Genomic DNA, 23,029 nt, shown 5'->3' with positions numbered 1-23,029 from the left:
CACTCACTGGAAAAGAAGAATTTTAGGTGATCTGATCGATGGGGGGGGGGGAAATCTGAGCACTATTCTATAGCTTATTTCATACGTTATGTCAATAAGTAAACTGAATAGATGGACGAATAGGAATATGATTGTTTTGAAAAGATACTAACATAACTGCAGATCTTATAAAATGTTAGAAGACTGAACTTGGAGGCTTTTTGCATCTCAGAGCAACACTAAACTAGTTTGATCAACCAGACAAAAAAGTCACTAATCTGACACGGATGCTCATACAAATCGAATAAATAAATTTCTGACTTAGGCTATAGTTAGTGTTCATGAGTTCAAAAAGCAAAAGGTATTTTAATTAATTTATTAAATTTATTATAGTCACCCACCTAAAAAAATTACAAAATGTTCTTGCGAGAAACAATCGAAACAATTAAACACAATTCAACAAACATAACCTGGCTCTGTGGCACTGCCCGGGGTAGAGGATGAGGGAATGGGTGCAGAGAGACCTGCATGGCCTAGGCCCGGGATATTTGCAGGACCGTCTGCTGCTGGGGACGACTTCCCATCGCCCAGTGCGCTCACACAGAGAGGGCCTCCTCAGGGTGCCGTCGGCTAGACAATGTCGGCTGGCGACCCCCAGGGGGAGGGCCTTCTCTGTGGGAGCGCCAGCCCTGTGGAACCAACTCCCCCTTGAGCTCCGGATGGCCACGGATCTCCGGTCCTTTCACTGCGACCTCAAAACTTTCCTTTTTCATCAGGCTGACCTGGATTGACAACGGGTTTTTAAAATGTTTTAATTTTTAATTGTTTAGTTAATTTATTTTGGGGCTGTTTATTTAATTTCTTTTAACTTTTGTATTGTTGTTTTTATTGTTGTTAGCCGCCCTGAGTCCTTCGGGAGATAGGGCGGCATATAAGTCCCAAAAATAAATAAATAAATAAATAAATAAATAAATAAATAAATAAATAAATAAATAAATAAATAAATAAATAAATAAATAAATAAATAAATAATGCAACCATGGGCCCGACTAATCCCTTGAGAGCTCCCCGGCTTGTTTTACTCCAATGTCAAATAGACATCACAGGCTTTTTCCCCTTTTGGTGTTTAATTGTCATTATCCTAGAATTGTAAGTTTTTTAACCCTAATTTAATTTTGAATTTTAATTTTTATGCATTTTTATTTATCCGTCATATTATATACCTGCCAGAGCCCCTCTTTGAGGGAAATGGGTGATTTGGAAATATGAAATATAAATAAGTAATCACACATACACAATCGAAACAATAAACCATAGAAATCCTCACTAAAAGTATCATTGGTGCTCATTTCTATTTTGCAAAAAAAGCAGCTGAAACACACTTATAGACTTCTGGAAGGGTGTTTGAAAGTGGGATTTTTCAGGCTCTATGGATGTCATCATTTCTGGTGGAAACCTTATTGTGCACCTCACAATAAGAACCTCATATTAACTCTCAAGCATGGAAGTGTTTGCCAAGGTTGGGGGGTGCTTTGTTGACTCAGGACTCTGGACTACTGAAAAGAACCAAGAAGTCTGCCCTTAATCAGAGCCTCCAGGAAAATATCAGGCTATCCGTCCATTAATTGAGGCTGAACCACCAGGGTGTCATAGAGCAAAAAAAAAAAGTGATTTTAAATATCTAAATCTGAAAAATAATTGTTTCAAAGTCCATAGAAAAGTTATGGTGTGACATGGAATATTCATGTTAAAAAAACCAAACCCTCAGATGTTATAAGTTGAAGTCTTTGATCATGGAGAGATGAACCAAAATTCCTACACAGCGATGTGAAAACCTGATGATCAATTACAGAAAGCATCTGCAGCTAAAGCTGATACAACCAGTTACTGAATCTAAAAGGACAAATACTTTTTCATACCGCCACATTACTAGACCCACATGAAGTGTAAGATTCAGAGACAAAAATATGCAAACATTCAAAAAAAATCCAAAAGAGGGCAAATATATATATATATATATATATATATATATATATATATATATATATATATATATATATATATGGATCTTTGGTTATTCGGGTTTTTCCCCGCGTAGAACTAAAGGTGTAGGGGCGACGTTTCGACGGAATCCCATCCGTCTCCCAGAAGAAGGAAGCAGAAGCCTCCAGCCTGATGATGACGGATGGGATTCCGTCGAAACGTCGCCCCTACACCTTTAGTTCTACGCGGGGAAAAACCCGAATAACCAAAGATCCACATACGAACACCCGCGAAAACCTCAGAAAATATATATATATCTATATATGGATCCTTGGTTTTTCGGGTTTTTCCCCGCGTAGAACTAAAGGTGTAGGCGCAACGTTTCGACGGAATCCCATCCGTCATCATCAGGCTTTAGCTTCCTTCTTCTGGGAGAAGCATATCTATATATATATATATGTATATATATGTATATATATGTATGTATGTATATATATATATATGTATATATATGTATGTATGTGTATGTATATGTATATATATGTATGTATCACATGACATCACCACCACACAACCATTCAAAAAGCAAATCCGAACCCACAACGATAAAGACACACAACCACAAAACAGAAACCTAACTACAGCTGCAACATCAGCCACTTTAAACCCCTCCAAACCACACAATAAGCAAACTGACACCCACTATAAAAACATGGCACCACCACAAACACGAAGCCGAACAAAAGCAGCACAACTCACCAGCTCAGTTCTGGAGCTGGCAGCTGAGACCAGCCCATCCACTCAGAACACACCCCCACCCAATCAGAACACACCCACCATTCAAAACACACTCCCACCCAATCAGAACACACTTGGTCCCCTACCCAATCAGAGCACACCTCCACAGAACACACCCCCTCTGGCAGTTTAAAAAAGAGGAACAAAGAGCAAGAGCCACATGCTTCTCCCAGAAGAAGGAAGCAGAAGCCTGATGATGACGGATGGGATTCCGTCGAAACGTTGCGCCTACACCTTTAATTCTACGCGGGGAAAAACCCGAAAAACCAAGGATCCATATGTATGTATGTGTATATATATGTATGTATGTGTATATATATGTATGTATGTGTATATATATATATATATATATATATATATATATATATATATATATATATATATATATATATATATATATATATATTTCCAAAGAAGTATATAAAGATGAAAGTCCAGGAAAACTCAGAGGCTAGTATTTTCTAAAGAGCTCAGACAATCAAGAATGCATTCCATAGAAGCAGATTTGGAGCTCCCCAATCAATAGCTATTTTAAGACATGAACTTCCATCAAAAAGACAGACAAGTTGATTTTAACGAGCAATGGGAATGGAAGATTCATGCCCCAAGTTGTAAAAGAACCAAAGTAAGTCCAAATCCCTACTTGCTTCAAAGAGGTCATCAAGAGGAGAATAATGCCCTCTGAATTTTCAAGCACAATAACTGTAACAATTACTTGGGTAATTTTCAGAATGCCTGCAGCTGTCAAAGAGTGATTTGCTTTTCACCTAGTTTCTTCCATTCATTATTTTCAATATCGCTATAGAAATTTAATATAACAAAGAAATTGTGTGAACATTGCTGAAAGCTCATGATTACTACTGCAGGGCAAAGGTAGGTGCTAATAATTCACCCAGATTCTGCAAAAAAACAAAGCATTTAATGATATCCCTGTAACACAGACCAAATCCTTGCAAGGTTGAAAATGCACTTATGGAAAAAAGCTTTGATAAGACATTTGTATCAAACGGATAGAATCAGCTAGCCGACCATGAACAATTTTGTAAAACCTAAGCAGAGCTGGATGTGATTAGTACTTTGATGGGAAAATATCAGAAAATCCCAGCACTGCAGATTATATAAGAAGTTGGAAACAAATCTTGGAAGAAGGATATGGCAACCCATCTCCACTGAGTTATCACAGAAATGGATGCACCCATTAATTAATCAAGAATTGAATTCATTACAAAGAAGGCTCCATGTCTCAGACGTTACTCTTTCTGAGTACAAAAGCAAACAAGTGTCTCTCTTTTCCATAAAAATAGTTAGCAATTAGCAAGTACTATCCAGATTTTTTTTAAAAATGGGAGGAAAGTTACACAGCTCTCTATCTCCAGAATATCATATAGCAATATGTCATGTATGCCACAAACATTTCTGTTCCCTTCTCTAGTTTCCCTTAAGAGTTGTGGTGGCGCAGTGGTTTGAATGCAAATACTGCAGGCTGCTTCTGCTCACTGACGGCTGCCAGCAGTTCAGCAGTTTGATCCTGACCTGCTCAATGTTGACTCAGCCTTCCATCCTTCCGAGGTCGGTAAAATGAGGATCCAGGTAGCAATGTGCTGACTCTGTAAACCGCTTAGAGAGGGCTGTAAAGCACTGGGAAACAGTATATAAGTCTAAGTGCTATTGCTACTCAAAGTTTTTACCTTCAGGTATTCAAAAATCTCTGTCTTCCAAATCAAAGAATATTACTGGTAACATCACCAAAATAATAATAATAATAATAATAATAATAATAATAATAATAATAATAATAATAATAATAATAATAATAATAATAATAATGAGTTTTATCTTACATTCACTTGGTACATATGAAGAGCTTAGGAAAATATAACAAAGCCCCACCTGGTGACCTCCAGAATTCTCTGAAAGGGGAAAAAGTCCCTTCCTCCAAATGTTAGAAAGAAATGGCTTGAAAGATAAAAAGTGCAAAAAAAAAGGCACTTAGCAAGAAGATTTTGATTTTTCCCTGTCATTCACAGCTTCCAAAAATTTGTAAAAAGCCTCTCTTGTAGTTTGTTCAGATACGCTCCTAGGTTGCTCATAGCCTTTGAGAGGAAGGATAACCCAGTTTTTCTTGAAGCTAATTATAAACGTCACTATTATTGCTATTAATTACATCAGCAATCAAGGAAAAGGTCCTTTTCTAGTCTGCCCCCTCCCCCCATGTGCTGTTACAGTCTGACACGGATTTCCAGCCCCGCTTGCCCCCAGGGTATAAAGCTACACACGGGCAGTTCCATACATAGGTTACTCTAATATACCTATTGTACAAAATCCACACTAACAGGAACAAGCAAAGTTAATAAATGGTGCTCACTCTGTCTTCTTTCTTGGGCAACTGGTCACTGATGAGAGCCTTTGTACGCCTTAAGAAATAGCCTGTTAGTTTTTGAGCTAGCCTTGCCATTGCCTTTCGACCTGTGGCTAGCTCTCTCTTAGTTGCAGTGTGCCGCTGGCCAAGTTCTACAGGATCAGAAAACTCTGTCTTGAAACTTGCTTCGCTACCCAAGAGCCCAGGAACAGCCCTAAGAGAAAGAAAGAGAAAATTGTTGTTTTCTAGTGCAGGGATCCTCAACCTTGGCAACTTTAAGGCTTGTGGACTTCAACTCTCAGAATTCCTCAGCCAGCAAAGCTGGCTGAGGAATTCTGGGAGTTGAAGTCCACAAGCCTTAAAGTTGCCAAGGTTGAGAACCCCTGTTCTAGTCTATCAAGCACTAATACAGGACATTAATTTTAGCAGGCTTCTAGCGTCAAAGATCTAGAGTTGTTATTAGCTATTAACTTTCACATACCAGCCGTAAGATTTACCAACTTTTAGCTATTTGTTGGACCGATTTTGGGGTTTATTCTTATGCTTTTATCACGTGTATTTTGTGGAAAGCCTTTATAAACGAGGCAAAAATTGCGACTGAATTGAGTTGTGACTGTGGGGCCGAAAAACAAACCATCCCATATATAGGGACAAAGTGCTAAAATGGAGCCTGTAATGGAGACTTTGCTGATTTCCTGGCTGCAACAAATGAAGCAAAAAATTCTATCTGTGATCTAGATATACGTTTATAATCTCTTACATTTTATATTTCATATATCTTTATCTCTCTCTTGTGTTTTGCAATCGAAATTAGATGTGAATGTGCCATTTGATAAAACATGTGGAAAGCCATCATCAGTGTTGGACAGGCAGAAAGACTCTGAACACCAGGTAAGTGCTAGCACTGATGATGTCACCTAGTTTGGCAGATGTTTCTTGCAGAAATGTCTGCAAGAAAAATATTAAACTCAGAGAGTACTAAGGACCCCTCATTTTAACCCTCAGTTACAAATATTCTCCTTTATTGGATTCAAAGTTATGGCTGCTGCAAGTGCTTCTGAAAGGTTGGGGACCCCTGCCTTAAGAAACATATATGCCACATTAACAAAGCTACACTGGTACTCAAAATTATGTTTTCCTGGGATAGCAAGTTACGGTACAATCCCAGGGAAAAAATGCAAGTTTTTCACAAAATTCCTACAGGTGCACTATGTGTGCCTATACTTCCCCTGAAGTACCTTTTCTGTATCACATCTGAAGTGCTGTACACCCTAATACAGACATGTCAAACACAAGGCCCGGGGGCCGGATCTGGCCCGCGAAGTGCTTTCATGTGGCCTGCGAAGCCATACTGGAAACAGTGAGGGAACAGCCCCCACTGCCTTGGCCCTGGCCCAGAGACCCTCCTCCTGCCACAGACCCTCAGATCTGTCCCACTCCTGCCCAGGCCCCCATAGGCACCCTTGATGCGAACGATGTAGAGCTGGCCACGCCCACCCAGTAGGCCATACGCACTCTAGCCACGCCCACCCAGTAGGCCACGCCCACCCTGGCCATACCCACCTGGCTCCCTGAGGGCAACCGCAATGCTGATGCGGCCCTCAATGAAATTGAGTTTGACACCCCTGCCCTAATAGAAAGAAGGCAACATACAACATACAACTTACATACAACATACAACATACAACTTACAAGCTAAGCTTGTAAGCCGCCCTGAGTCTTCAGAGAAGGGCGGGATATAAATGGAATTCAAATAAATATATTTGGGTTTCTAAACCGCTCTTTCCTCGTATTGTTAAGCAGCTCATAAATGCCTAAAACCAGTGACATGAGGCACTGAAGGAATCATCTCACACATTACACAGTAATAAATGCACATTTATTATGGCTTGCATTCTACAGTTCCATGACACACACTCACACAATGGGAAATATGTGTTCTATAAATTCCTGGCACGGACAACTATAGCTGGTTTGCCAAAATTCTCTGCAAAAGACATCTGTAAGACATGTGAATGCCAGGCGTGCGTAATACATGAGAACTCTGATGTGCAGAGAGATAAACAAGGGAAAAAAGGATTATAAACACTCCATCTGTGCTTGTAATATTAAATTTTGTTTCACTTACCAGTCCATAACACACCAAAGCTCTTTCATGTTGTTCTGTAAAATTGTCCCAGTAAGTCCCAACCGAACTTTACACGTTAGAGCCTTCATTGTCTGAGTAATCTGAGATTTTGGATTCTTGATTCTATGTACTTCATCTACAATGACAGCTGACCAGTGTAAGCTATGAAACATAAGGATTGGTAAAAGTTTTTTCTAAAGCCTCTCCCTCAATTCAGTTGTCTTAATGAGCTAGTACAGTACTAATTTTTCTCATCATGAACTCAACGTATTCCTCCATATACATTAATAGTTGGAATTGTTTGCTGAAGATTAGGGACCATAATCTGATACACTGAACCAATGCAGGGTTCAGTTTTCTAGTCTGTGGCTGAATGACTGTCTTAATGTCAGCCATCCAGTTTCTCTATCTAAAGAAAGATTACAAACTGGATCTCTCTGCTGCTAGTATAGCACCTTAATCACTACACCATAGTGGCTCTCATACAAATATTTCATTTCCCTATTTGAAAGAGTACAGCACATTTAAAAGTTTACGCCGATAGGCTTATCTTTGTTTATAATTAAGGCTTAAAGGCCCATAGGTATTCTATAAGCAATTTTTAAGAAGAAAAATAGGGCTTTATCTGCTAAAATGAAAATACAGAGAAACACAGGCCACTAAACGAGGACTGGAAAGCCGACTCTGCCTTCTACTAAAGGGCATTCTTCACTGGCAGCATTTGGCGGATTACCAAAGCCCTCACGTGCAAGATTGCATTGCGAATGGATCCACTGCCTCACAGTATTATTGATCCATGATCTATGAAGGCTTTTGGGGACCATGTGTGTGTGTGTTTTTTTTTACAAGAGTCCGCCCGTGTATTCTGCCTTATTTTAAATCTGTTGACATTTCTAACTTTCAGGTTGAAGAAATCCCATGCTGCAACAGGACAGAATCCACTGTCTGAATCCATTTAAGAAAAACGGAGCTAAGGAGTATGGAGGAGAGAATGAGGAAAGTCTCTGGGACTCATTTTCATTTGTCTGCATGTGTTTTAAGTCACACAGATTTCATCAGACGCATTGTGTGCCCAGGATTATATTCCTTAAATACCTTTTCCTTTATCTCTAGCTATTTCAAGGATTTATAGCCCCAATTTATATTTTTTAAAAATGCTTCATATTCAGTAGCAGTCATTACAGAATGCAGTTACCTGTTAAGCTCATTCAAATAAAGGCGAAGTGCTTCAGAGGTTGTTAGCACAATTTCACATTTTCCCTGCTTGATTCGATTTAACTCATACTCTTTTCTGTTGCCATGCAGAACTATAACCTTGAAGTACCCCCAGACATCTAATTCTTCTTTCCAATTATAGAGCACAGAAAGAGGTGCCACAATCAAGAAAATCTGAAACAGAACATACAGTACCGCTGATGAACAACGCAAAATGTACCCAGAATGCAAAATTTTCAGTTACGATTTTCAAATGAAATAGTTTTCAATTGTTGAAACAAAGAAAGTTGAGAGATAATTTTTTAAAAAAAATAAATAGCGTACAGGTAGTCGTCGGCTTAGTACAGTTCATTTAGTGACCATTCAAAGTTACGACGACACTGGAAAAAGTGACTTATGACCATTTTTTAGTTACAATCTTTGCAGCATCCCCAAGATCATGTGATCAAACTTCAGACGCTTGGCAACTGGTTCATATTTATGACCGTTGCTGTGTCCCAGGGTCATGTGATCACTTTTTGTGACCTTCTGACAAGCCAAGGCAATGGGGTAGCCAGATTCACTTAACAACCAGGTGAGTAACTGATCAACTGCACTGATTCACTTAACAACTGTGGCAAGAAAGGTCATAAAATGGAGCAAAATTCACTTAATAAATGTCTCACTTAATAACAGAAATTTTGGGCTCAGTTGTGGTTGTAAGTAGAGGACTACCTGTATTTTATTAAGATGTAGATATAAGAATATTTTTGAAAATGGAGTCCAGGGTATGTGTTATGGCAGCCCTGAATAATAGAGGACTATCAGGTTACATGCCACCTACCAGCATGAGCTAAACCCAACAAATGCACAATTCATTTTCCTACATTTCTGCAGTCAACATTAGAAAGTGATGATTTACTAAGTTACTTTTGGCCCTACACTGCATCACTGGCAAGTAATGATACTATCAACAGAAAGCAGTTTTCATAATTATAGCTTCTGTAGATGTTTCTGACCATACCTAACCCAGAATTATTCTTTTGGGTCCTATTACTAACAGAAATAAAAATTACAAACAAATAAGTCACAAGGTCACATGTGGACCCTAGAAACTTTGAAAACAATCTCCAAATCTTTCTCCACATTGCTACTGAAATATTATTTTGAATAGGACAACATAGAAATAATGGTTACATAGATATGGAACACCTATACTAATAAAACAATTAACTTAATTTAATATAAAAGAAATAGAACCAAATGCATGTTCTTATGTTGTGCTGCTTAAGTTAAAGAGAGGAACATGCAGAGACCTGGGAAGATCTACCAAGAAAACAATTTCTTGAAGGCACTTTGAAGAGAAAATCAGACATGAATACCAATTGGGATTCCCACCCCCTCAAAAAAAAAAGTTTCAAGCCAGCCCTTGTTACTAGCATCTATATTGAAGTCATTATAAATCCTTGTTAGATCAGTGCCTAAGAATATCTGCCATAATGTCTCAAACAATGCCTCTGTTTGGCACTGAACGCTTTGTAATAATATTTGTATGGAACACAAGACATTTCATTGCTATTTTCTTCTGCCTCTCAAACAAAAGCATCTTGAAATGTTTATAAAATATACAATACCCCAAATCCCCCCTCAATAAATTAAAAACAATGAAGAACCACGTACAGTGCAAGAAAAAGGGAGGAGGGGAGAAAGAAAACAAAAGCAGAAATGAAAACCATTCAACTAGCTTTCACACTGAAAAAGTCTGGGGAGATCAATCCCCAACAGAAACCTTAAAATTTAAGTTAGTGCCTATATAGCACAGAGTTACACAACTCAAGAGTCACACACGGTCCTTGGAAGACTTGGGAACAGCGTCCAGATCCTACCCCAAATTAGTATTGGAATACAATTTTGAATAGGTCAACACAGGAATAATGGTTGATAGGTAAGGAACATCCCTATTAACTTTAATTTTAATTCAACCAAATTTAGCTTTTCTTTTAGCTCCACTTTCCACTGCTGCCTACAGTGGATCCACCCAAAAGTGGCAGAGCTCTGCCACGGTAACTGGTTGAAGTATGAGTAGCCCTTTTTGCATGAACAAGCTCAGATGCATTAAGTCAGGATGGTAATTATTTCCCCAGTTTCAAGAGAAGTAACATGAACAACCAAACAACAGAAAATTCGAATCAAACAAGAGATTGGCCAGAGTTAATGTCAGTCAAACTAATCCTCAGTATATTTATTCTGCATAGAGCCATTGAGCCTAGGGTTGCCAAAACCTTGAGAAAATAATGAAATGCCTTATATTTAAGTCTAATTTCCTAAATTGATGCCCACTCCTGGGACCCACCGCACAGCCTCCATGATGGACTGGCTGCTTCTTCCCAAAAGTGGTCTTTGGGAAAAGTTAAGTGGCTCAAACCGTGAGAGTGGGGAGAAGGGGCAATCAGAGGAGTGGGAAACAGGCCCAAGGCTTGCAGAGACCAGCTGAATGGAAAGTACGCCCAAGGATGATTGATTCAATGGGATTGGAAGCAGGCCCAAGGCCTGCAGGGACACAGTCAGGTGGGAAGTAGGCCCAAGGTGTGGGACTCAGCAGGGTGTGAAGCAGGCCCATTACCTGAAGGGATCTAGGCAAGTGAGAAGTAGGCCCAAGGAATCTAGTGGGGTGGAATGGGGAAGGTTAGGCCAAGGAGCTACTGCAGCATCTCTATGATCAGTTATATGGCCAAGCGCCCTCATTTTGTTTTCATGATCACAAGGGCATTATAGCGGCAATAATTTTGGGTAAAACTTTGATTTTAGAAAGCTACAAATGAAGTAAGGGTCAAGGTAAATATGAAAAAAAGATTTTGCAATTAATTCTAAAGAATCCTTCCTATGGGAAAATGTTTTTGTTTTGAATTCTTTAAAAATAATAATAAATCTTTAAAAATTGGACATTAGAGGAAACTAGAAGGAATAACAATTTCAATTAAAGAAGAACATTCAAACATGACTTACTAATACAGAATGAAGCAAACAAAGAATTGGACTGAATTGGACACTGAATATATTGAAGACCATTTTTGAACAATGGACTCAGAAGTTACTTTTAAGAATGTCGACCTCTGCAGATACATATTGTTTAAAAGATGCTAAGGAAGAGGAAATAAAAATATTAACCGACATGACTGAGACTGACTTGAAAATGGATTTAAAAGAGAGACTACAAGAATGAAATAGGAAAAGATGTTATACTGAGCATACAAAAGAAATGTGTCAATTTCCTAATAATTCAAAGGAATATACAAATAATAAGCCAAGAGTGTGATCTGGATAATTTCCCTATACTAAATTTACAAAAGAAAAGGTACAAAGAAAAATGAAAAATCAAGTTCTAGTACATTATTTGAAGAGACTAACAATCAAGATTATTAGAAGTAAAAGGAAGGAATATAAAACTGATTTATTGGATCAAGATTAAAATAGATATGCTTTTATCTCCGGTAACCATTAGTAGATTTTGGCTGACATCAGGACTGGAATTATGAGGTTTCATGAATTTGTTTATAGATCAGAGATGGGGCATGGGAACTAAAATTGTTTATACATGCTATGATGAAGAAAATCACTTTTTTATATATGTCTTTTATATTATTTTTTATTTAATAATTTTTCTTTCTCTTTTTTTTACTTTTTTCTTTTTCTTTTAATTTTTACTGTTGTAAATTGTAATCTTTAATAGAAATACTATGAAAAAGGAAATCATGAAGATAAATCCTAGGCAGCATTTTATTATACAAAATTGAAGCATATACATTTTTAAAGTTTCCCTATCATGTTGTGTACAGTTGCAAATAGCGGTATTCAAATTTTGGGGGATATTAGCAATGCTTTGAAACATATCGAAAGTATTTTGAACTTGAATTAACTACACTATCTTTCAAGCACAAAACACTTCTAAAATGCTTGAAATAGCTGTTTCATATTTGGGCTTGGGCATGTTATACACAAAATGGGGAAATCCAATTGTCAAAACATTTTGTTTCAAAGGGCTTTACACACTACTACCAGTAGTGGTAAATAATGGGTAGAGATTGACTTCTTGGAAATGCCCAATTAGCCAGGTCTTTGGATGAAAGTTTCTGAAGGAAACAAATCACCAATCTCTTACAGTATATTGACTCCTATTGTTATAACTGTATAAATGTATACATTTATGCAATATAAGATTCAATTCAATTCCTTAGCTACCGGGTTTGGAATAGTAGAAAACTAAAATATCTTTCAGTAGTATGCAAAAATCTGAAACACTGCTTTAGATGAAGAGCTTTAAAAGTTTATAATACTAAATGTATTCAAATTTAGTTGTCATATATTAAATATATTAGCAAAACTTTTCCTAATATATTACATTTATTAATGTAATCTGAAAATAAATATTGAATGTAGATGTTTAGTATTTTTATTTCAACTGCCCATAGTCACTGGGAGTCAGGCAGCGTATGAATTTAGTCAATCAATCAGTCTTACCTTATGTTTGTTTATGCAGGCACACAATGTTTATTTTCTTGTTTTTGTTTCTATCAATGATTAATTTTTTTATAGGGGATGGAGTGGCAGAACCTGGGAGTGGAGTTAAAAGAGGTATACACCTAGAATCCCTACATATTGTTCTGTACCAGCCTGCTACCGGCCCTGCAGAAAAGGCAGGGACAACCCCTTTACAAACGGCAAGAGGCTGGAATTAAGCCTGCCAAATTTATTAACATAAAACAGAGCAAAACAAGACACCAACCATGAAACAGGAGCTATGAAACAGGAACTAATCAAGCGGTTGCCTTCAGCAAACCAGCCCTCCCACGCATTCCCCTTTTATACAGTTCAGGGCGTGGCTTCTCTCTGCCTCTTTCCGAGGTGCCCCATTGCCTTCCTCTGTTTACTCCTGATTGACTGCCTCCTGCGTTGGGCGTCCTTGAACAGGGCCAGCTGTGGGTCATCTTCATCCACGCTGTCAGGCTCACACAGCTGGGTCTCCGTCGTGACCAGGTGGGAGGGGCCTGGCTGAGGGCTCTCATCAGCAAGATCTCCAACCGCCTCAGTAAGCTCTTCAACACCCCCCTCCTCCTCTGAGTCGTCCGACCCAACTGCCGAACCCACAGGCTGACCCTGAATCACAACACATATCCACAAGCCGTTTTAGTCCAAATTTCCTTGAATTAAGCTGTCTCTTATCTAACTCCCAGCAGGTGTTAAATGTTAGTTGAGAAGATTCCCATGAATAAGCTTTTTACCAATAAAATATTTTAACTGAACCTTCATGTGTGGACCATACAGTCTTTCATGCCTGACATTTTTATCTCTTAGTATTTGTCATTTTCTACTGGGAAAAAAAACTTTCAAAGAAGAAAGCATTACATGCAGCCCCTAATCAGTACCCACTCAGCTTAAAAAGGAATTAGGATACAGGTAGGCTAGAAAACAAGAACCTGAAAGTGACATAGCCAATAACTGCCCACCTGAAGTGAAAGCACAGTGCAAGAACATCCATTCAAGCCAACTGGTGAATTCCATTAGATGCTCTACAAGTCTTACTAGAAATATACACTATTTTCCAAGCAAATTTAATCATTCCTACAAAGCCATTTCTATTTCAAGTTATTATAAAGGACAAATCAAACTTTTGCATCTACATCTAGATTGTAGAAGCCCAGTGATTAGAGATTCCTCTCTAGAAATCATCTTTTATTTTGCTCAGCTCATTCATTTTCCAGTTAAAGATTAATTATATTACATTTTCAAGACATTCAAAAATAAATGTATTTAAATTAAAAGCATACTTTCTTTGGAACAGATGACATTTCTTTTCTCATAGTTCGTAGCAAAAAATCAGGCATATTATTTTCGATATCTGCACGTGTTCCCTTTTTCTTTAGCACTGCAGCCAAAAATGAAATAACCTGGGAAAAGCACAGTGGAAATGTTCAAAGAAAACAGAAAGAGGCAATGAAAGTAAGAGGATGTAACTATTTTTAAATCCACAGATATCAAGAATGCAAACTAGTGGGATTTTAATAATGGGCATAACGGTAAAAGGATAAAGGATATAATTGCATCTATCAAATCCAAGATCTGGAACAAATAGCAAAACAATGTTAAGATTGGTCTTCAAAAAAATGAAGATAATCAATATTAATACAGAAGCCAATTGAAGAGAGTTCATTTGCAGGACTGATGTTTATTATGTTAATTTTACTACACAAGTATGTTGGTTTTCATCTCTTGTACCATTTAAAAGGACTATTATTCATAATTGCGTTCATAACATGAAATTGCCTTAAACCAGCCTTTTAACTTTCAATCAGGCGAACACATTTAAAAATGCGCATGTTCAAATAGAAACTCGCACTGCAAATATATGTGTATTTTCTTTCAACTTACAACCAAGTTCAAATTATTTTGAATAAAAGTTATTTGTCACAGGAATTCTGTTTTCTCATTATAAATACAGCTTCTTACAAAATCAGGCAAGAAGCTATTTATAGAAAGTTCAAAGCAAACTGAGAATGATAAATTGTACAATGAAATTGTAAATTAAAATCAATATGCAATTTAATCTCTAAATTTCTCACAGAACAGAACACTATTTCTTTCTTAGACATGAGTTACCATTCTGAGAGGCAATATATTTTCCCTATGTGACAATAGTTACAGCTATTTTCCCCACATACTGGTTTTATGCAATACATACTGAAGACAGATATCCAGAAAAGAATGCAATTATATTTCCAACAGGTAGTATAAAAAGGCATGCAGAAACCACCCTTGATTTTTTTAAAAAAAGACATGGAATTTATATTATATTATATACATTTCCTAGCTTGTGATTAGAAAATTCCACTCTCATCAACTGTTCACTTTCTGGGTTTACTTGGCATCTTAAATAGGATGGAAAAGTCAGCATACATGCAAAAAATAAAAAATACTTCCAACTTTCTCATCATTAGCAAACTAATCAATTCCATAAGGTTTTTTAAAGCCAAAATAGTCAAAGATTCAAAATCCCTAATACTGATCAGTGTGGAAAAAAAGTAAAGTTTTGATTTATAAAAAACTAAGGCATCAACACTTTAACAAAACAGGCATCAAAGCTGCCGCTTATAAACTATACAAGCATCAAGAATCAACTAATATAAGTACTTTTTTTTCTCTGCAAAATGTTCCTGTTAAGTCCCTGAGAAAATTTTAAAATAAGATTGCAATTACTTGATTTAAACAGTGTGGTATTTTTTTGAAAAAGAAAAAAAAACCCTAAAAATTATTTTAAAGGCTGCTCCTAAATTCTATGCCAACTTGTCACTGCTGCGTTTAAATTCATCTCCCATCAAAAAATAATGCAAGAAACAATATACTACCCGAGATAGCAAAAAAACTCAGAAAGAAAAACAAAACTCTACTCGAACTCAACTGCTTCATTTCATGTACCTTCACCTCACTTAGGATTGCACCGTGAAGACCTACAGAATGTAGTTTTCTAAATAGATAATTTGGATGTTTTATTCCATTTTAGAAATATTGTCAGGACTTTTAGAGGAAAAGGAGGCAGAAATACCTGGATCGTTTTCCCAAGCCCCATGTCATCTCCAAGAATGCACCCACTTTTACGAACATAATGTCCATGGAAAAACTGAGCCCCTTCTCTTTGATAATCACGTAGGTATCTATTAATGGTATAAGGGATCTCTTCCCCACTGTTGGACAGCTCAAAGGCAACTGTTGGTGATGGCAGGCTTCGGTCTGGGAAATGAGGCTTTTCCAAATCTTCATCATCGAATATTAAATTATTCTTTGTACTTTTATTTGTTTTGATCTGCGAGAGTTTGGTTGCAGGTATTTTCTCTTCCTCACGTTTCCCAAGGGAAACTGCAGCAAAACACTTCCCATTGCTATTTGTTTCAAAAGACATTACTGTAGCATCTCAAAACTTCCCATGTTCAGGAAAAGGCGCAAGACGTCTATCTCCAACATGCCACTGGTCTGTTAAAAAAACATGCAAAGAAAATAACAAAAAGCAGTGCACTCCAATAAAACTTAGAAAGAAATCCTTGCTGAAAAATAACATGGAATCTAAATTTGTACACCAAATACTGAGCTTTTGTCCTTAACCTTGCTGAGGATCAAGCAAGATATATATTCGAATAAATAAACCACTAAATTAGCCAAATTGTCAATTTGACAAATGCATATTCATCGTTTTGTGTTTACTGCATAATCTTCAACTTATTTTAAGGAATAGTCTAAGGCTAACTTTCAAAGGATAAATGCCACAGAATAAAATCAAAGACAAAGATTGCATGTCATATAACAACAACTCTTATATGTGGAAATTCCCATGAATATGTTTTTGAATAAATACATTAAGAACTGTACCAGATCACCAACCAAAGACTTACCACTATTTTTTCTCTTTACAATACAGATGCTCCTAGCAATTGGTGTGAAAAGGCTGCTGCCTCTGATATTAGAGGTAAGCATTACCACCTTATAATCCCTGAATATATTTAACCTCTTTAAAATTGCCCACAATGATTTACATCTGTAATAAAACTCCAGTTTTTCCACACCATCCATAATAGTATACAGTTCCATCACGTTCCTCTTAACCTTTTTCCAGGTTAGAAAGACCAGATACCAGCAAAGAGCATGGTTGCAGGATTTTTCCCCCCAGCACTTTATAAAGAGCTTCTCTCTTAACCACATCACTGGCAAAGAAGATCGATGAGGAATTAGAATGGAGAAGTCACTATCCAACTCACTCTTCTATGAGGATTTATTGGGGACTTTTTCTGGATTTTTTTTCTCCAATCCCCAGCCCCAACTGTTCTATTTCTAAATTTGAATTCTATTTCCTTTTCTGTTCAGTTTTTAAAGAATTATTTTGTTCAAGAACAGAAAGTCAGCTGGAGAATCCTAACTTTCTCTTGTTTAAGAAATAAAGAAATCAATTAACAACTGCCTTGTTTAGTGACTGTTCAAACTTATGACAGCATTGAAAAAGTGGCTTTACCATCAGTCCTTGAACATATGGCTATCTCATGTGATCACCATTTGGACACTTTACAATCAGCACACATTTATAACTGTCCCAATGGTCAGGCTTCTGATAAGGAAAGTCAATGGAGAGGCTGGTAGGAAAACTTGCAAATGTGATGTCACTCTTAATCACAGGTGATGCACTTAACAAATACAGCAGAACGTTGTAAATCTGGCAGGATCACATGATGTTTCACATAATTAACACATTGCTTACCAAGGGAGTTTCCAGTCTCAATTGCAGGTGTTAAATGAGGAATTAAATAATGCAATAGATTAATAGTAATTAAAATGCAATAGAGCAGACATGTCAAACTCACGATGTCATGTGACATCACGCAATGTATCGGGACTGTTTTGCCATTGCCAGCAATGGGGTGGGCGCAGCTTCCACATGACACGTCTGGCCTGTAGGCCAGCAGTTTGACACCCCTGCAATAGAGGCAATTTTACTTTTGATCTCTTATGTCCTTAAATAAGATTGAAACATTGATTCCAGCATTATTCTCTCCTTTCATGGTAATTTACAAACAACTCACCTGTAAAAGTCACACGTTCCTAATTACATGTAGGAATATATCTCCAAATGCCTATAAAATGGGAAAAACTTAAAGGAACAATCAATAAATGCCATCAAAGAAGAACCCATACCAAAATAAAAAAAAATCCAAAACACGTAGGCAAAGGCATAGCAAATACAATGCAAATCAATCAATAATACTTAAATTTGAGAAAGAAAGGTAACTGCAGACTTTTTGCCATTAAAATCCAGAAAATCCCATATCAGAGGGTTGTTTACACAGAAGATTGTCCTGAAGATTGTTTATAAACATGATTGCAAAATCTGCCAAATTAGAGCCAAATGTTTTGTGTGTTGACAAAATCATTTTACTATTACTTTGTCAATACCCTGCTTCATATCACCAAGACTTCTTAGACAATTATAAATACTTTATTGCTTAATAAATTGAAGACACCCTCAAACCAAACTCAATTCTTAGCAACACCGCCTTCTGTTTACTTGCTAGCAATGTATAAGTACTTAAGAAGTCATTGCTGCCTTCTTAATTTTTTTCTTTCCAATCTTGCCCACAGCCCTGTAATTTCCTAGTGGTCTCCCATCCAATACTAACCAAGCCAATCTCTATTTAATTTGCCACTGCTAGCCAACAGCTAGTAAACTACATGCCATCTATTCAACAATAGCTAATAGAGTATGTAGGGAAAGAATGTGAAATGAAAATAAAACCCCAGCAACTAATGCAATGTTATCGTAATTTGGTCATAACACAGTCATACTGTTTCATCTAGACATAATCCTAAAACATAATTCCTGTTCTCGCACATCATTTACACATACAGCTCACCGTGTTTTTAACTAATGCAATTTTGGGGGTTTCCAAACACCTAAGCAATAAATTCAACATATGAGTAGCTTGCACAAAACACAAAGGTAAAATTGGCTTGTTTCAGGTTTCATGTGTTGCGCAAACCTTTCTAAAGAGTCACAGAAAGCTTTCCTGTTTGGCTTCTTCTTGCTGTCTTAAGAGTACTGTATATAAAACAACACCTCATTATGTCTGTCTTATTAGATTAGTGCTTAAGACGTGTGGACATCAACTCCCAGAATTCCTCAAACAGCATGTTGGCAGAAGAATTCTGGGAGTTGAAGTCCACACATCTTAAAGCCACTAAGGTTAAGAAACAATGCATTAGACAGAGGAAGGCAATTTTAAAAAGCAGTGGGAGCTTATTTGAGCTGCCATCTCCCGCCTGCAATCATCCAAATACAACATTGTGACAAAATGACAAAAAAATTTAACTTCCTGCTGCTATCTACAGGGGTAGGCAACCTTGGCTCTTTTATGACTCATGGACTTCAACTCCCAGAATTCCTGAGCCAGCCAAGCTGGCTCAGGAATTCTGGGAGTTGAAGTCCACGACTCATAAAAGAGCCAAGGTTGCCTACTCCTGCGAGACTTTTGCAGTGAGATATGATAACCTTGCATGTTCCTATGTACCCTTTTCTAGGGTATCTCAGGCATAAATTTTGGGAGGTTAGGAGTCAGGTTGCCTTTCTTTCTGAAAAAAAATCTATCTGAATAAACGTGTTGTATATAAGCTGCGCACTTAGGCGAGGCAGAAACTGCTCTCCAGTCTTTCAACTTACTTCATCGAGGGCTTAAAACGCCGACTTTGTGAACGAAGCCCACTCAGAAGGCAGCGAACTCCACACACAACTATACTTATGCATACAGACTTGTAAGACATTTGCTCAAAAGGTCAGAAGCAAAAGAAGACATTTAAGACATATGTGATAAAACTCATACTGCCAGGATCTCCGCCTTAAAAAGATCAATATTCTGAAATAACCTTCCCCTGGTGTAAGTTTCTACTCTAAAACATCTCTTTAAAGTTTGAGAAAACGCCATGCCCCGACCGCCGCTCGCTTTACTGCCCCAACCACCCTTGCCCACCGCTCTCCTACCACCATCTCGTCGCAGCCGACGAAATCCCGCGAGAATACCTTTCCGTTCGGCATCGGGTCTTTAAGAAAGGCTATTGGTGGCTGAGCTACTCTACTTTCGAAAGGAAATCACCATAGATGTATAATCGTCAAGAGTCACGACTCAGAAGTCGTATCCTACCTAGAAGCCTTTTTTTTTTAACCTTTTCCTGGGGATTGACCGCCCGTGGCTGCACAAACGTGCTCAGAGTATCGAGATGAGACAGAGTAAGGCTGGAGCTCAGTGAAGTTTGTGAATTACATGTAGTCCTCACTTCATGACTGCCTGGCTTAGTAACCATTCGAAGTTGTGGAAAAAGAAACTTTACAATTGCTTCTCATACTTATGACCGCCACAGCATCCTTGCGGTCACATGATCAAGATTCCAGTGCTTTGCAAACAACGCATTTACAACCATTGCAAGCATCCCACGGTCATGCAATTGCCACTTGCATGCCCTTCACAGCTAGCTTCCAACAGTCAATAGAGAAGTGAGCAGTAACATTATAAGTTGTGGAGACATGATGCTTCACTTAATGACCTTGCTTAGCAATGGAGTTGTTGATTCCAGTTGTTGTCATTAAACAAGGAATACCTGTATATTGGAGTGTGTTACTTTTGTGAGAGATCAGAGTTTTTATGCTTTTTACTATTTTTATTGTTATTTATGAACCATCATGGCTTAGGGTCATGGTGCATAAGACTGGCAGTTGTATAACTATAATAAATGAATAAATGAAGTCAAGAGTATCCAACAGTAATGCCTTTAAACAGTCCCAAAGAAAACCTGTAAGGAGAGGACCACTTTCATATAAACAGAGTAGATTGAAGCTCAGCCTTTAACGGAGTAATTACAAATTATACTGATACGCTTTTCTTCATAGTCAAGACCCAAAGGAATCCACAAGATGGCCATGAAGAAGAGGTCTAATCCATATATATAAATATATGCAGATATATAGCTACATACATTCACACATATACATGTCTCTATGTGAAAAACAGCTGAAATAGAGCTGAAAAAACAAGCAACTTGGTTACAGACTCCATTGCTAAGGCTGAGAACCAAAATACATGTCACAATGTCTGACTCTGACCATGTTCAGTAGCCAAATATCTACTGGTCCAGCCCAGCCAATGGGGGGAAGGGCTGTTATACTACCGTACTTATAAAGCCTTTACAGTACCATCCTGCTAAAAAGGCTCATGGGATATTAGGCATTTTCTACTGGGGGAAATTGTTGGGATTGTCTATGCTCAAATCTCCACTTAGTGTGATTGAGTGCTGCAAAACTATTGCAGGGTTCTGCTGCTTGATTAAGTTAGTGGCTGATTGGATTAAGTGTACAGAGCAAATACAAACCTATGTTTCCATAACAATTAGGTAACCAGACATTTGGGGTCAAATGATGGTCATTCTGAAATCAGAGCACCAATATTCCAATAATTTGTTTCAAGATACATTACAGTTTGGTGCTTGGGTAGACTTTTTTTTATTCCACTGATTCATTTTGTTATGCTATCTGTTTAATGGTTGACTTTAAGAAATCGTGTCTTTAGGTTATTTTATTTTATTCTGAGTTTTTTGCAGCATAATTTCTGTTCCTGTTCAACATCTATATAAAGCCGCTGGGAGAGATCATCAGTGGCTTCGGGGTGAAATATCATCAATATGCTGATGATACCCAGCTATTCATCTCCACCCCGAACCAACCCAGTGATGCCCTCGATGTGATGTCCCGTTGCCTGGAAGTGATACAGATTTGGATGGGGAAAAACAGGCTTTGACTCAACCCAGCCAAGACTGAGTGGCTCTACATACCGTCATCTCGTTTAGTCCAAGAGGTTCCATCTTTGACTATAGGAGGAGAGATGTTACCTCCCATTGATAGAGCACGCAATCTGCGCGTCCTCCTAGATTCATGACTCAGTTTTGAAGATCATATTGGAGTCGTGGCTAGGGGGGCATTTGCCCAGATTCGCCTAATATACCAATTATGCCCCTTTCTGGACCGAGATGCCCTACGTACAGTCACCCACGCACTCGTTACCTCCCGTATAGATTACTGTAATGCTCTCTACATGGGGCTGCCCTTGAAGACCACCCAGAGGCTTCAGCTGGTGCAGAGTGCAGCTGCACGGGTTGTGATGGGAGCACCCCAATACTCCCATATTACACCCCTCCTGCGTGAGCTGCATTGGCTACCGGTTGCCCTCCAGGTGAGATTTAAGGTGCTGGTACTTACCTTTAAAGCCCTACATGGCTTAGGCCCGGGATACTTGCAGGACCATCTGCTGCCGGGAACAAATTCCCATCGCCCAGTACGCTCACACAGAGAAGGCCTCCTCAGGGTACCGTCAGCTAGGCAATGTCGGCTGGCGACCCCCAGGGGGAGGGCCTTCTCTGTGGGAGCGCCAGCCCTATGGAATCAGCTCCCCCCTGAGCTTCGGATGGCCCAAAATCTCCAATCCTTTTGCCGCGGCCTCAAAACACTCCTTTTCCACCAGGCTGACCTGGACTGACAGGTATTTTAATTAATTATATTTAGAATTTTTAATTTATTTTTAGTTTTTAATTTTAATATATTGCACAGATGATTTTAATTTTATTTTTATCTTAATTTCTGTACTTATTATATGTTTGGTTGTTAGCCGCCCTGAGTCCTTCGGGAGATAGGGCGGGATATAAATCCCATAAATAAATAAATAAATAAATAAATAAATAAATAAATAAATAAATAAATAAATAAATAAATAAATAATTTCAGTCACAGAATGGGATGTTATATTGGGCATAATATTTTTTAAAATACCTTTAATCAAATCATAAATAAAGTTCAGTGACTCAGATCATTAGTAAATAAAATCTTACCACATAAAGATAGATACCCACAGGTTTGAGTGTCCATTTATGATAATAAATTAGAAATAAATTTAAAAGACAAACTTATAGGTACAATGTATAATTTCTATATTTTCATTGATAATTAATACTTGTTTTAA

General features: G+C 37.8%; 1 protein-coding gene across 2 annotated transcripts in view; it reads right to left on the bottom strand.

The window, feature by feature from the left end:
- ERCC6L2 (ERCC excision repair 6 like 2) overlaps positions 1-19,989 on the bottom strand; it is a 68,995-nt gene extending 49,006 nt beyond the window's left edge. Inside the window, exons 1-7 of one of the 2 annotated variants that reach the window (XM_083352883.1) lie at positions 19,690-19,989; positions 18,059-18,126; positions 16,039-16,463; positions 14,267-14,386; positions 8,443-8,636; positions 7,248-7,409; positions 5,126-5,333 (exon numbers count right to left, since the gene is read on the bottom strand). In XM_083352883.1, the coding sequence (XP_083209009.1) occupies positions 5,126-5,333; positions 7,248-7,409; positions 8,443-8,636; positions 14,267-14,386; positions 16,039-16,392 (1,038 nt within the window). In that variant the 5' untranslated portion in view covers positions 16,393-16,463; positions 18,059-18,126; positions 19,690-19,989. Of the gene's footprint in view, positions 1-5,125; positions 5,334-7,247; positions 7,410-8,442; positions 8,637-14,266; positions 14,387-16,038; positions 16,464-17,839; positions 17,961-18,058; positions 18,127-19,689 lie in introns of those variants that run through there. The other variant, XM_083352882.1, reaches the window with a different exon arrangement.
- Positions 19,990-23,029: the final 3,040 nt, after the last annotated feature.

This window comes from Vipera ursinii (assembly GCF_947247035.1).
Source record: "Vipera ursinii genome assembly, chromosome: 2".
Lineage (NCBI taxonomy): Eukaryota > Metazoa > Chordata > Lepidosauria > Squamata > Viperidae > Vipera > Vipera ursinii.
This window is presented reverse-complemented; position numbering and strand designations above follow the sequence as displayed.